Raw genomic sequence first — 15,370 nt, forward strand, 5'->3', positions numbered from 1 at the left:
GAGTGCAGTGGTGCAATCTCGGCTCACTGCAGCCTCCGCCTCCTGGGGCAAGCAATTCTCTGCCTCAGCATCCCGAGTAGCTGGGATTACGGGTGCCCGACACTATGCCCAGCTAATTTTTGTATTTTTTTTTAGTAGAGACAGGGTTTCACCATCTTGGCCAGGCTCGTCTTGAACTCCTGACCTCGTGATTCACCCCCCTTGGCCTCCCAAAGTGCTGGAATTATAGGCGTGAGCCACCACACCTGGCCAATATGATTCCATTTATATGAAATGTCCAGAAGGGCAAATGTATTGAGACAGAAAATAGATTACTGTTTGTCTAAGGCTGGGGTGGGTGGGAGGACTGGGACTCACAGCTCAAGGGTACCGCTTTGGATTTTTGGTTTTATGGTTTCTTTGTTTTTTGAGACGGAGTTTTGTTTTTGTTGTCCAGGCTGGAGTGCAATGCTTCGATCTCAGGTCACTGCAACCTCCGCTTCTGCGATTCCAGCAATTCTCCTGCCTCAGCCTCCTGAGTAGCTGGGATTACAGGTGTGTGCCACCACGCTTAACTAACTTGTATTTTTAGTAAGATGGGGCTTCTCCATGTTTGCCTGGGTGGTCTCAAACTCCTGGTCTCAGGTGATCCACCCACCTCGGCCTCCCAAAGTGCTGGGATTAGAGCCATGAGCCATCGTGACTGGCCGAGGTACTGGGTTTTTGTGAGAGGGTATTGAAAATATTTTAAGCTTGATCGTGGTGATAGATGCCTAACTCTGTGAACATATTACAAACCAGGAAGTGTTCACTGTAAATGGTGAATCGTATGTGAATTATATGTCAATAAAACTGTTTTTCAAAAAAGGAAAACTGTTTCTCCCTGGCGGACCCTTTGTGGAAGAGTAGGGGAAGAGAAGGCTGAGCCTGGGGCTGGGTGAGGCGGTGAGAGCGGGCGGATGGAAGCCTGAGCCGAGGTCTGGGTCTCTGGATCCAGCCATGTGCCCCTGGGCTCCTGGGTTCAGATCCAGAGACTTGGGGAGGGCCTGGCAGGGATAAGAAACCCGAGCCAGGGCCAGGTGCGGTGGCTCAAGCCTGTAATCCCAGCACTTTGGGAGGCTGAGGCAGGCAGATCACCTAACGTCTGGAGTTCAAGACCAGCGTGGCCAACATGGTGGTGAAACCCTGTCTCTACTAAAAATACAAAAGTTAGCCAAGCAAGGTGGCACACACCTGTAATCCCAGCTACTCGGGAGGCTGAGGCAGGAGAATTGCTTGAATCTTGGAGGTGGAGTTTGCAGTGAGCCAAGATGGCACCATTGCACTCCAGCCTGGATAACAAGAGCGAAACTTCCAGCAACATAGTGAAACCCTGTCTCTTATAAAAACATGGTAATTGGCCAGGTGTGGTGGTGCGCACCTGTAATCCCGGCTGCTCAGGAGGCTGAGGCAGGAGAATCGTTTGAACTCGGGAGGCAGAGATTGCCGTGAGCTGAGATTGCACTACTGCATTCCAGCCTGGGTGACAGAGTGAGACTCTGCCTCCAAAAAAAAATCTGTTGAATAAATGAACAGATGTCATTCCAACGAATGACATTGGAAAAATGCAGGGAAAAAAGTCAGCTATACGTTAGTAATAGAAGATATACTTAACATAGGAAGAGATAAGCAAAGAGAAGGGAAAGTAGAAAGAGCAGTATTAATATCAGACAAGGCGGAACTAAAAGCATCAAACTTGACTAAGAGAGACATTAAGTACATAAATGGCAACATTTACAAAGAAGGTAGAAGAGTCATAACCAAAAATGCACGAAACAACATAGCAGCTAAATTCAGAAAGCGGAATCTATTAGAAATACAATGAAATAGAAGAGAGTCTGACTAGTCTAGCAGACAGAAGAAAGCAAGAGCATAGCGGATTTAAATAATTTGATAAAATGGCCAGGCGTGATGGCTCATGCCTGTAATCCCAGCACTTTGGGAGGTTAAGGCAGGCAGATTGTTTGAGGTCAGGAGTTTGAGACCAGCCTGGCCAACATGGCAAAACCCTGTCTCTACTAAAAATACAAACATTAGCCAGGCATAGTGGCGCATGCCTGTAGTCCCAGCCACTGGAGAGGCTGAGGCAGGAGAATTGCTTGAACTAGGAGGCAGGGTTGCAGTGAGCCGAGATCATGCCATTGCACTCCAGCCTGGGCAACAAGAACGAAACTTTGTCTCAAAAATAAATAAATAATATAATAAAATTAATAGACAATAACTGAACCAACCTATCGATTAATGAATTTATGAATTGTGAGAATATACAAGCAGGCATTAAAAAATGGTCTGCACATGAATAAATAAATACATGAATTAGTGAATGCATTAAAAAACAAACAAAATCATGAGTGAATGCATGAGTGAATATGCAGTGATACAAGCAAGCCCAGAAACAACGGAAGAAATGAATGGAGAGAGCAAAATAAAATGAATTCCTACAGACAGGCAGGAAGGGAGGGAAGAGGGAAGAAGGAAGGAAATCTCTGTGTGCAGCAGCTCAGGTGCAGCTCCCAGAAGCGCCCCGCTTGCTGCCCCCCAGTGCAGCTCACCCGGCTGAAGAACTGCAGGAAGGTGTTGGAAAGTAGCAGGTGCTTCTCCGCCAGGAAGCGGTAGCGCCGCTTTTCTTCCAGTTCAGCTGCCCGCTGACTCTCAGACACGAAGGCCTGCATCTGGGCGTGCAGCCGGTTCACACTCTCCTGGGGGGAATGGGAGTTCTGGCTGGGGGCAGTGGGTGAGTGTCTCATCCTCCCTCTCCCCACAGGCACCTGCTGTTCAAGCCTCCTGTCCTTCCTAACTGCCCCCTCCCCAAGTCTACCCCCCATCACCCAGCCCATCCTAGCTCCTGAGCCTGCCCCGTCATGGGCATCCTTGTCCTTATGAGTCTGGGCCCTGTGTCCTCCCTGCCTGGGTGCTTGTCACAGGCAGGGCTGGAGGTGTTTGAGGGTGTCTGAGCCATCGCTGTCCCTGGCACCCAGGACAAGCCCAGATATGGGACTGGTGGGCAGGGGGATGGAGGGGGATGGGTTTAATGAGAAAATGAATGAGTAGATTAATAGCCCCTACGTGGGGGGAAGGTTCGGAGGAGGGAGACATGAGCTTACTTAATGGAGCCAGGAGCCAGGAGAGGAGACCCGAAGGGAGGTAGAAGGTTAATCCATAGGTTTGGATCTTGGAGACAGAGGCCAGGGATGCGGCCCCAGTCTCAGGAGCGGGTAATGGCCTTAGCCGGGGTGGGATGCCTCTGCCTGGCAGGAGGGAGGGGAGGAGGGTGGGCAGCTGGTGGATGACACCTTTGTCACCATGTACAGGCGAGCAATTTTCTCGATGAATTAGGAGAAGGGGGAGGTGGGATGGGGTTGCAGGAGAGGCCGGGGGATTCTGGAGAAGGCCAGGAGCAGCGCTGAGCGTGGTCCTGGGAGCTAGTGAGCCAACCCCACCAAGGACTGGCTGCCCTCCCCAGCGACGATCCTCACAGTTGGGGTGGCGCTCGGTGGGGGAGCTCAGGGGGGCATTCGGGGTTCCCAGATCCTGGTCTCACCCCGAGGTCTGCGCACTGCCCTTCATAGCCCTCCTCCGCTTCCCGGCCCACCCTCCTTGCCCCTTCCGGCCCCGGCACCTTCATCTCCCGCACGTTCTTGTCCCTCTTGCGCTCCATGCGCCACAGCTCAGACATGCACTTCTCCAGGTTGGCCGCTCGGTGGCGGTACTCGATCTCATAGTGCTGGCGGCTGTCCTGGGGGAGGGTGGAGTGGGGAAGGAAGAATCCCCCCACATCAGAGAGCTCAAGACACCCCTTCCAGAGATCAGGGCCCCGGAAGTTTGGAGACTGGGAGCTCAGCTGGGAACCTGGATAATATGGGGCCAGTCAACACTCAGCACTGTCCTCTGTGTGCCCACCTGTCAAACGGGAGAGGTGGTCCTGCCTGCAAGGGGCTGGAGGCTGAGTAGGGAAGTCAGACTCACTTTGATGAACTGCATGTCCAGCTTGGTGTTCTTCTCCATGTGCTGCAGCAAGTCTCCATGGAATGTCTGCACCTGCATGGAGTGCAGGATGAGGGTGATCAAGGCCCCCCCTACTGTTCCCAGGCCCTAGCACCCCCTTGCACTTTCTGCTGTAAGAGACTTCCCACCATGCTCCTCGAATACAGGCACCTGCCCACCTGTCTGAGACACAGAGACAAGAGCCCCTGGTTGGAGAGTGGATGAAATGGTTGAACACTGAGGCCAGGAGCAGTGGCTTGTGCCTGTAATCCCAGCACTTTGAGAGACCAAGGTGGGTGGATCATGAGGTCAGGAGTTTGAGACCAGCCTGGCCAACATGGTGAAACCCCGTCTCTACTAAAAATACAAAAATATGCTGGGCATGGCGGTACGCGCCTGTAATCCCAGCTACTCAGGAGGCTGAGGCAGGAACATTGCTTGAACTGGGAAGATGGAGGTTGCAGTGAGCCGAGATTGCGCCACTGCACTCCAGCCTGGCGCCTGGTGAAGGAGCAAGACTCTGTCTCAAAAAAATAATAAAATAAAATAATTTTAAAAAATAAAAAATAAAGAGACAGTTAAGATTTCTGTGGATCACAATCCACATGTTCCTGAAAATCCCCACCTTCTGCAAAAATAGATACACTATATAAACAATATAACAAGGTAAACAAAATAAACAGTAGAAACAACAGGGCGTGGGCAGACCCTCAAAACGCAAGCAGCCTTGTAACCAGAGCACTCATAACGATGGTGAATGGCACCTGGAGAGACTAACTTGAACCACACCAAAAGCCACAGAATGTATTTTAAATGCACAAACTCAAAGTACAGACCTGCAGAGAACACTTGGTTACAGCAGGGCCGGCCTGCGGAGGCAACAGGGATGGGCATGATGCCGGAGGAAGCAGAGCCAAGCCAGTGGGGCTGTCACCACCCACCCTGAGAGCCCTGGGAGATGGGGAGGGCCCTTCCCAGAAGGTCTGGGCGCAGGAGCTCTCATAAGGTACCCTTCAAATACAGCCTGAAGGGCTCTTGCTGGCAGCTCAGCAGACAAGCTGGGGCTCTTTCCTTTCCTGCTAACTCTCTTTGCCCCATTCCCCTCCTCTTGCCCAGGAAAAGTCACTTAGGAACAAGCTGAGTCCCGTGCCATGCAATCCTGTTGCTTCTGCTTCCAGTCATGCATGCACGAAGGCACGTGGTGGCAATGTGTGCCTCAGCGAGACAGCCATATCATGGCTCTTCCTGTTGTGGTTTGGCTGTGATCGCCAATGAAGCAGAGGACGCGGACCCACGATGCCCCCAGCTGGTAGGTCCCAGGCATCACTGGGTTAATGGAAAGGTTGCCAAGCTCCTGAAGAAATGGGTCCATCAAGAGGTTGACAGTGGGCCAACCATAATGGCTCATGCCTGTAGTCCCTGCACTTTGGGAGGCCGAGGTGGGAGGATCACTTGAGGTCAGGAGTTCAAGACCAGCCTGGCCAACGTGGCAAAACCCTGTCTCTGCTAAAAATACAAAAATTAGCCAGGTGTGGTGGTTCATGCCTGTAATCCCAGCTACTCAGGAGGCTGAGGCAGGAGAATCGCTTGAACCCAGGAGGTGGAGGTTGCAGTGAGCCAAGATCACAGCACTGCACACCAGCCTGGGCGACAGAGTGAGACTCCATCTCAAAAAAAACCCAAAAAAACAAAAGAGGTTGACAATGGAAGCGAACTTTGAGCTCTTGCTGTGTCCATTACAGGCAGATAACAGGCTGTGAGCAGGTGGCTTCTGACAGAGGAAGTCACCAACTCCAGAGCCGGCTGAGGAATTCCCCATGGATTAGACAGAGACTGCCCTCCCCATCTCCACTCCCTGGGGCACACACTTCATTACAGGGTCCTGGGAATGCCTCAGTACAGAAGTCCAGGGAGTTGACAGCAGATCCCGTGGTTGAGACCATGCACTGCAAGCTCTATGGACAGAGGGACCCCAGTAACTCTTTTTTTTTTTTTTTTGAGACAGAGTCTTGCTCTGTTGTCAGAGCTGGAGTGGCAGTGGTGCTATCTCAGCTCACTGAAACCTCTGCCTCCTGGGTTCAAATGATTCTCACACCTCAGCCACCGGAGGAGCTGGGATTACAGATGTGCACCACCATGTCTGGTTAACTTCTGTATTTTTAGTAGGGACAGGGTTTCTCCATGTTGGCCAGGCTGGTCTTGAACTCCTGACCTCAAACTATCTGCTCACCTTGTCTTCCCAAAGTGCTGGGATTACAGGCATGAACCACTGTGCCCAGCCTCCAGTAACTCTTGGGGAATCCTTTTGCCACCTCTGCAAATGTCACTTGCTAAAAATGACAAAGCATTGCTAAGAAAAATAAATGGAGAAATACACCATATTCATGAGTCTGTAAGACTCAATATTGTTAAGATGACCATTGATTTATAGATTAATGCAACTCTATCAAAATTCCAGAAGCCTTTCTTAAAGAAATTGACAAGATGATGGATTCCATAATTTAGATTAAATGCAAAGAATCTTGAATAGGAAAAATAATTTTGAAAAAGAAAAAGTACTTAGCTTACTTGATTTCAGTACTTACTATAAAGCTACAGTCATTAACACAGTGTGATATCAACATAAGGTTAGACACACATACCAATGGAACAGAGTCCAGAAATAAACCCACACATATATGCAAAATCAAGTTTTTTTTTTGAGACAGGGTCTTGCTCTGTTGCCCAGGCAGGAGTGCAGTGGCACGATCTCAGCTCACTGCAACCTCTGCCTCCTACATTCAAGCGATTCTCCTGTCTCAGCCTCCTGAGTAGCTGGGACTACCGGCGCACACCTTCACACCCGGCTAATTTTGTATTTTTAGTAGAGACGGGGTTTCATCATGTTGATCAGGCTGGTCTTGAACTCCTAATCTCAGGTGATCCACCCACTGTGCCCAGCCCAAAATCAATTTTTGACCAAGATATCAAGTCATTTCAGTGAGTCAAGGGAAGTGTTTTTAAAATGATGTGGGAATAACTGAATACTCATCCAGGGAAAATTAAACTCTGACTCCATCTCATTTCATACACAAAAATAAATTTAAGACAAATCATAGAAAGGAATGTAAAGTCCATAAAATAGAGTTTCTAGAGGAAAACTTAGGAGAATATATTTGCCATGGGGCAGGAAAAGATTGCTTGGATAGGACACAAGCGCAAACCACTGCAAAAAATAAAAGCATAAAAATTGCAAAACTGGGCTTCATAAACATTTATGTATTTGTTTATTTATATCTTTAGGGACAGGGTCTTGCTCTGTCACCCACGATGGAGTACAGTGGTGCGATCAGAGCTTGAACATAAGCCTTGAACTCCTACGCTCAGGTGATCCTCCCACCTCAGTCTCCCAAGGAGCTGAGACTATAGGTGTGCAGTGCCATTTCTGGCTATAAAAATTTATAATTTGGCCGGGCATGGTGGCTCACGCCTTTACAGGTGGGAGGCTAAGGCGGGTGGATTGCCTGAGGTCAGGAGTTAGAGACCAGCCTGGCCAACACGGTGAAACACCACCTCTACTAAAAATACAATAACTTAGCTAGGCGTGGTCATGGGCGCCATAATCCCAGCTATTTAGGAGGCTGAGGCAGGGCAAATCACTTGAACCCAGGAGGTGGTGGTTGCAGTGAGCTGAGATCATGCCATTGCACTCCAGCCTGGGCAACAGAGCAAGACTCTGTCTCAAAAAAAATTATAATTCATGTTCATTAAAGACACAGTATTAAGAAAATGAATAGGCAAGCTACAGATTGGAAAAAAAATTTCCCATACATCTACTGACAAAAGACTCATATCTTGACTGTACAAATAATTCAACAATAAGTATACTCCAATAAAAAATGAGTAAAAGGCTAAACCAACATCTTTTTTTTTAAGAAATTAGAGTTTTTATCAATACACAAATAATTTTACTTAAAACCAACCCAGTTATGTATTTTAAAAAACTTCAGAACCTCTCCGCACCAGTGTCCACAACCTAGAATAGGTTCATGTGAAACCTACAATCCTACCCAGGAGCATCAGTCAGTGATGGGCCAGGTACTCACTGGTACACATTTCTTGACACTGAGATGGTTGCAAACAAAACATCTTTCTTGCCTGGCTGAAGTAAGAGTTCACGTAAAAGAGCTTTATAAAATGTCTATGAAGGAGAACTGGTAATATCAGAAAAGCTCCAGCACTTCAATTGAATATAATCCTCTATTATTCTTTCCTTGATTTAATTTCTGTAGCTCCCGAAAACTTACTTCAATCTGGTTAAGCTCGGAATAAACAGATATCTGAGATTTCACAAGCTTGTAAAGATTTATCAGCAGCCTTTTTGCTTCTGGCATCATTACCACAACAGTAAAATTTGCATCCAGAAGTAGGCATATCCAATCCATAATTGAAGGTTTGCAACAGCAAAAAATGGTAAACAACAGAAATGCCCACCAGTAAAGGATTCGCAGATACGTGAATATATATCTGGTTCAAGGTAGGAGGGTGTATTCCAGGAAGAGTCACAGTAGCATTTTCGCTACACTAAACCAGCATCTTAAGGAAGAAGCTGTACAAATGTCCAGCAAGCACATTAAAAGTCATTAGTCATCAGGGACATCTAAACAAAGCCACAGTGAGACACCACTCCATACCCACGAGAATGACTAAAATAAAAAAGACTGATGACGCTGAACAATGGCAAGAATTTAGAACAACAGCAATTTTCATTCATTGCTGGCGGGAATGCAGAATAGCACAAGAATGTTGGAGAACTCTAATAAACATATGTCAACCCCGTGCCCTGCAAATTCCACTCCTAGATATTTGCCCAACAGAAGTGAAAACATATATCCATAAAAAGACTTGTACAAGAATGTTCATAGCAGCCTTATTCATAATAGTTCCATAATGGTCTTCAACTGGAAATGACCCAAATGACTATCAACAGAAGAATGGACAGACACATTGTGGGATATTCATACAATGGAATACTAAGAAATAAAACAGAAAAAAAGTGTTGATACATACATGATATGGATTGGATCTGTGCCCCCTCCAATCTCATGTGGAAATGTAATCCCCAGTGTAGGAGGTGGAGCCTGGTGGGAGGTGTTTGGGTCATGGGGGCGGATCCCTCATGAATGGCTTGGCGGCTTCCCTGTAGTAATGAGTTAATGCAATATCTGGCTGTTTAAAAAGAGCCTGGCATCCGGGTGCAATAGCACATGCCTGTAATCTCAGCACTTTGGGAGGCCAAGGCAGGTGGATCGCCTGAGGTCAGGAGTTCGAGACCAGCCTGGCCAATGTGATGAAACCGTGTCTCTACTAAAAGTACAAAAAATTAGCCAGGTATGGTGGTGGGTGCCTGTAATCTCAGCTACTTGGGAGGCTGAGGCAGGAGAATTGCTTGAACCTGGAAGATAGATGTTGCAGTGAGCCAAGATCATGCCACTGCACTCCAGCCTGGGCAACGAGAGCAAAATTCCGTCTCAAAAAATCAATCAATCAACCAATCAAAAGAGCTTTCTTCTCTCCTGCCATGTGATGCACCTGGTATCCCCCCTTCACCTTCTGCCATGATCGTAAGCTTCCTGAGGCCCTCATGGGAAGCTGAGCAGATGTTGGTGCCATGCTTGTACAGCCTGCAGAGCTAGGAGCCAAAATCTACCTCTTTTCCTTATAAATTACCCAGTCTCAGGTATTCCTTGATAGTGACACAGATTCATACAATGTAACAACATGAATTAATCTTATAGTCTATGCTGAGTGCAAGAAGCTAGACACAAAAGAATGTATAGTGTACAATTCAAGTCAAATGAAGATATAAGAGATGTAAGTCAGAAAGGGTTTGCCCCTAGGGTGCAAGATTGACAAAAGGAATTTAAGAGAACTTTCTGGGTTGATGGAAACGTTCTAAATAAATCCTCTTTAACACAGTGGCCACATAGGGCACACAACTGTCAATATCTGTTGAGCTTAACACTTAAGATATTTAAGAACTTTATTTTGGCTGAGCGCGGTGGCTCATGCCTGTAATCCCAGCACTTTGGGAGGCTGAGGTGGGCGGATCATGACGTCAAGAGACTGAAACCATCCTGGCTAACATGGTGAAATCCCATCTCTACTAAAAATACAAAAATTAGCCAGGCATGGTAGCAGGCACCTGTAGTCCCAGCTACTCGGGAGGCTGAGGCAGGAGAATTGCTTGAATCTGGGAGGCAGAGGTTACAGTGAGCTGAGATCGCACCACGGCACTCCAGCCTGGGTGACAGATTGAGACTCCATCTCAAAAAAAAAAAAAGATTGTTCCCTATGCCCAACTGATCAGTATTTTATGGTGTCCCCCTGCAAAGTGCACCCTGACTTCCAGCAGTTCCCCTTCACACGCTGGAGGGAAAACAATTAGTTGAAATTTCCTTCCCAAGCTTCTGAGACGCCTCGCCACCAGACCCCACCCACCTCTCCCACTCAGCCCCTGCGCCCAAGCCCTGGCTCCTGTCTGCCCGCTGCCCACTGCCCGCTGCCAGGCTCCCTTGGAAAGCCCTCTCTTCTCTCCATCTAGCCAAGCCCACTCCCTCAGCTCTTTTCTTTCCCGCTGCAGTCACTGAAGCCCTGCTGGCGCCAGGCCCTCGAGCTATGGAGAGGAGGCCTTTGTAGATCTCCCAGTCTCGGGAGGGATAGCGGCAGGCGAGTTAACTTCTAGTTATCATAGCTAAGATACCCAGGGGCCTTGCGGGGACCAGGGCAGACAGTTTGTGCTTATTAATCCACTTCATTTTCTCAAGAGTCCTGGGAGGAAGTAATTATGATTATCTCCGATTCTCAGACAGGTAAACAGACGCACAGAGTCCAAGGTCACAAAACTAGTCACTGGTGAAGCTGAGCTTTGAACCCACCACGAGCTAAGGACAGATAGAAGGACCTGTTGGAGTCCAGGGGGAGGGGAGACTGAACCTGCCCCAGGGGGTCAGAGGAGGCTTCGGGGAGGAGGGGACAGCTGCATTGTTCAGCAGTGGGAGGGACAGGTGGCTCTAGGCTTAAAGGACAGCAGGGCAGCAGCTCCACAGTGAGGACACCAGCAGAGGGCCCACTCTTCGGGGGGGTTGGGCTGTGTTGGCGGTGTCGGGAGAAGCTGCTGGATCGGCAGGGCCTAGGACCCCTCACTGAGGAGCCTGTGTTCGGTTCTCTGGGCAGTGGGGACGTGGAAGGGTTCTGCTCATAGGCATGACATGGTCAGGTCCGCGTGGCTGCTCCCTGGGAGGCTGCAGGGAGGAGGGCAGGGCTGTGGGGCAGGGAGGGGGCAGCAGTCCTTTCTTTTCCTTGTGCCTCCACTCACTCTGGCATCTCAGGCAATGACTACCGTTTTTTTTTTTTTTTTTTTTTTAGGTTGTGGCTTTTTTCTGTTGCCCCGGCTGGCGTACAATGGTGCGATCTCGGCTCACTGCAACCTCCAACTCCCTGGTTCAAGCGATTCTCCTGCCTCAGCCTCCCGAGTAGCTTGCACGAGCCACCATGTCCAGCTAATTTTTGTATTTTTAGTAGAGATGGGGTTTCACCGTATTGGCCAGGATGGTCTCGATCTCCTGACCTCAGGTGATCTGCCCACCTCAGCCTCCCAAAGTGCTGGGATTCTAGGCCACCTTGCCTGGACAATGACTGGCTTTTTGAGACTCCATTTCTTCCTCTGTAAAATCGAGGCAGAAATGCCACCAGCCTCCTAGGGCTGCTAGAAGCTTGAATGACTATTGCAGGGAACTGTGCCCCACAAAGCCAGGTGCTGGGAAGGGCAGCCACTGCTGTGGCTAAGGTACAGCTGGGGCAGGTCATCCTCCCTGGGACGGGCATCTGGCAGGCTGGGCCCTCTCCTTGGAACCCAGCCTGATTCCAGATCCTGGGGTCTGATACTCACCACCACCTCCAGGTCGGAGTTCAAGTGTCGCTGGGTGTCAGACATCTGCACCAAGATCTCCCCTGGAGGCATGGATGGAGCTGTGGCTAAGGTGTCGGGGAGCCGCCCTGCCCGCCCACCCGCCACCTCTTCCGCTGGAAGCCAACAGAGGGCCTGCCCGAGGCTCGGTTTCGGGACCAAAGTCCAGGAACCTCCCATATGGCTCTCTGGGAGCCAGGCCATGTGTGTCCCAGCCCAGGGGCAACCTGGCAGGGAGTGCTGGGGGGAAGCCTGGACCCCAGAGTCTGGCTCTGGGCCTTGGGCTGCAAGGCCTGTGTCAGGGATGCAGGACATCCTGGAAGGGCAAGTGTGCCAAAGGAGGGCCCGAGAATGGGGTCTGCCATGGAGGAGGAGCCTCACCCAGAATCTGGGAGGTGGGACTCTGCAGGGCACGCTCCCCAATCTTCTGGATGGCACTGAAGTAGACCTCGGCCGCCTCAGACAGGGCTGTGGACCAGAAGGGATGGGTCCAGTCCAACCCTGCATCCGCCCCACCCTCATGGAGGCTGCTTCCATCTGGAGGGGACCGTGTCTGTCGTGGGTGGGGTGTGGGCATCTGTGTGTGCCCCTGATGGTGTGGCCAGTTGTGCTGTGGAACTCAGGTGCAGGGGCATAGGGTGAGGGCTGGGGCAGGGAGGTGGCGTGGAGGACATCTAAGAAGCAGGGGGATGGGTGGCCCTGAGCTTCAGGGTTGATCAGCGCTGGTGGGTAGGGGGCTGCTATTGGCAGGTATGGGTGGCCACAGTGGACGGGTACAAGGGTTTGCATGGGGGTCGAGGCAGTGTCAAGGCCAGCTGCACGGTGTGTGGATGGTGGCCGGTCAGAGTGAGGAAGCCAGCTGCCGTGTGAGCCTGGGTGTAGAGGTGGGACTGGGTATAGGGGGTGGGTTCAGTAGGTGGAATCAAGGTGACACCTAGAAATGTATGCATCGTCAGGAGATGCACTGGGGTATGTGGGGCTGCAGCGTCTGATATTGTATCGTGAGAGTGTCTGGGGGCATCTGAAGGAGGGGGCAGTGAGGGGTGCTGGGTGTGGACAGGGATGCGTGGGCACAAGAGAGTGGGGGTGCATAAGGCCTCTCTGGCTGCAGGGGCGTGAGGGTGGGGGTGGTGGGTAGGAGGGTGTAGGGCTGAGTATGAACAGGTGTGGGGTGCAGAGACTCTGGGTTGGGGGTACAGATGGCCCGGGGGGTGTGGAGACAGCAGAGGCTAAGGGCTGGTGCTGGGTGGCCTGGGCAGGCACTCACCATGGAAGGCACGCAGGTAGTTGTTGCCCAGGTACACCAGGTTCTCCAGGGCGGGGTTAAACTGCTCCATGATGCTCTGGAAGCCGGGGGCCAGGACGGAAAAGTGTGGAGATGGGGGAGGGAGAAGAAACCATGGACAGAGCCAAGTCACCGGGCATCAGGGACAGGGCACCTGCCCCAGTGAGAAGCCCCCAGACTTTGGGGAGCCCATCTACAAACCTAGGCTCATCCAGAATCCTGGCTCTGGCTATAGGGGCCTCAGATCCCATTTTTGGGGTCCTGTTTCAAGCTATGGTCCCCTCGCAGCCAGCTCCTGCTCACACCTGCTCTGGTGGGACCGAGGTGCCTCCTGAGATAATGCACTAAGAAGGTTCTCCTCCTCCCCCTGGGCTGAAGCAGGCCCACCAGCTGTGGTCCCCACTGAGCACGGCTCAGACCTGCCCTGGGTCCAGGCTTTGCTGAGCCAGACACATGGGGCTGCCAACAGTTGCCCCAGCGGCAAGGGCAGCTCTCGCCCTCCTCCAAGAAAACCCCACCACGGGCAAGACTGTGGCTGGATGAGTGTGGGCCACCCCGGGCGGGGGCCAGGTGGAAGGCTCCCTGGGTGGTGGAGACCGGCCTAGACTTAGGCTTGGACTTGGACTTGGGTCTTGGTTCAAATCGCAGCAGCGACTCTTCCTCCCTTCATGACCTTGAATGAGCTGTTTAACCTCGTTGGTCTCAGTTTTCTCATCTATCAAACAGGGTGATCATTTTCTACTTCACAGGTGGGTGGTGTGAGGCTTACAGGTGCACACAGGAGGTGCTCAGCAAGTATCTGTGGAGACCAGCAACCCCCCGGGGTGAAGCCGGAAGTCTGAGTGAGGGGCTCAGAAACGAGAGAGAGAGAGAGGGTCTTTATTCCCAGGCTGGGCAGCCAGGCCCTTCTCATCGGGACTCTCAATAATCCCCACCACGGGTTCCTGGGCCCCCTCCTGCCTTGTCCAGCACCTGGGAGTTGGGAGTTCCTGCTGAGTGTGTGGCTGAGTGCTCTTAGGGATCCTCACCCCCGTACCCACCTCTGGCCCAGCCTGGTTCCAGGCTTCCCTTCCAAGGACACCTGCAGCCCCAGCTGGCCCTCCGTCCCGCAGAGCAGGCCTGACTTCTGCGCCCTAGGAGGGGGGGCTGGGGCCCTGGCTCAGCTGCCATGTGCTCACCTTGTAGATGGCCATGGTGGACCTGTAGAACTGGTCCATCTCGGGGGGCATGGGACGGCTGTCGCCGGGGTCTGAGCAGGAGGCTGGGAGCTGGTGGCGATGGCCCGGCTGGGAGCAGTGGTGGGTGGTCTCTCAGGGGCCCACGGCTTGGCCGGCAATGAGGAAGCTGCAGAGTGGGACCTGGAGATGGAGGCCTGCCTCAGAGGAGGTGGCAGCTTAATTATTCACCAGCTGGGGATGTCAGAATGCGATCTGGGGCGTAACCGGACCCGGCGGGGAAGGCATCCTGTGACGGGCGGGCTCGTGTGACCTGCCCTTCAATTATTCACCCTGAGGAGCCATGGGCTGGTACAAGTGCCCATGTGGATGAGCCCTCCCCTTCCTGAGTCACCCCCTTCTTAAGGACACTGACCCTGGGGGCCCCGCCCTCCCACCTGCCTATACCAGGCATTGCCCACCTTACTGGGTTGGTGCTGCCTGATGCCCTCCCCCAGGACCCTCCCTGCCAGACCCACAGAAGCAGCCCTGGAGGGGAACAGAGCTCTGCTCCTCACTGTCCTCAGGCCTGCAGCTCACGGCGGGGCCACGCCCTCTGTGGCTCCCACAGCCACTCTGGCCCACCCAGCTCCTCCACTTGCTGGAGCTGGAGTCCCACAAACCCTGAAGTCGCCCAGCCCTGGGCTGACCTTGGCCCTGCACACGCGCCGCCTGTCTGTGCGGAGTCCCTGGCCTCTCTGGGTGGCAAATGGGGCTTGCCCTCGTCTGCGAAGATGAGGTTGAGGATTGTGGTCCCCTCGGGCCTGCCTGGGGTATGCGGACCTGTCAGCTGCCTCTGAACACCCTAAGGGCCAGTTTAGGGGAGGCCTAGAGGAAAGAGGAAGTGTCCCTGCCCAGGGGTCCTGGAAAACAAGAGTGTCTGGGTATACAAAGGAAAAGGCTCGTCAAGGCTGAGAGGAG

At 51.8% G+C, this 15,370-nt stretch overlaps 1 protein-coding gene across 4 annotated transcripts in view; it reads right to left on the bottom strand.

Annotated features, from left to right (window-relative positions):
* BAIAP2L2 (BAR/IMD domain containing adaptor protein 2 like 2) overlaps window positions 1-14,786 on the bottom strand; it is a 25,029-nt gene extending 10,243 nt beyond the window's left edge. Inside the window, exons 1-7 of one of the 4 annotated variants that reach the window (XM_032266750.1) lie at window positions 14,414-14,626; window positions 13,218-13,293; window positions 12,332-12,418; window positions 11,933-11,994; window positions 3,985-4,056; window positions 3,638-3,754; window positions 2,571-2,717 (exon numbers count right to left, since the gene is read on the bottom strand). In XM_032266750.1, the coding sequence (XP_032122641.1) occupies window positions 2,571-2,717; window positions 3,638-3,754; window positions 3,985-4,056; window positions 11,933-11,994; window positions 12,332-12,418; window positions 13,218-13,293; window positions 14,414-14,464 (612 nt within the window). In that variant the 5' untranslated portion in view covers window positions 14,465-14,626. Of the gene's footprint in view, window positions 1-2,570; window positions 2,718-3,637; window positions 3,755-3,984; window positions 4,057-9,051; window positions 9,279-11,932; window positions 11,995-12,331; window positions 12,419-13,217; window positions 13,294-13,436; window positions 13,541-14,413 lie in introns of those variants that run through there. The other 3 variants (XM_032266752.1, XM_032266751.1, XM_032266754.1) reach the window with 3 other exon arrangements.
* Between the last annotated feature and the right edge of the window lie 584 nt (window positions 14,787-15,370).

The sequence above is a fragment of the Sapajus apella genome, unplaced genomic scaffold (genome assembly GCF_009761245.1).
Source record: "Sapajus apella isolate SASKATOON/1434 unplaced genomic scaffold, GSC_monkey_1.0 scaffold160, whole genome shotgun sequence".
Lineage (NCBI taxonomy): Eukaryota > Metazoa > Chordata > Mammalia > Primates > Cebidae > Sapajus > Sapajus apella.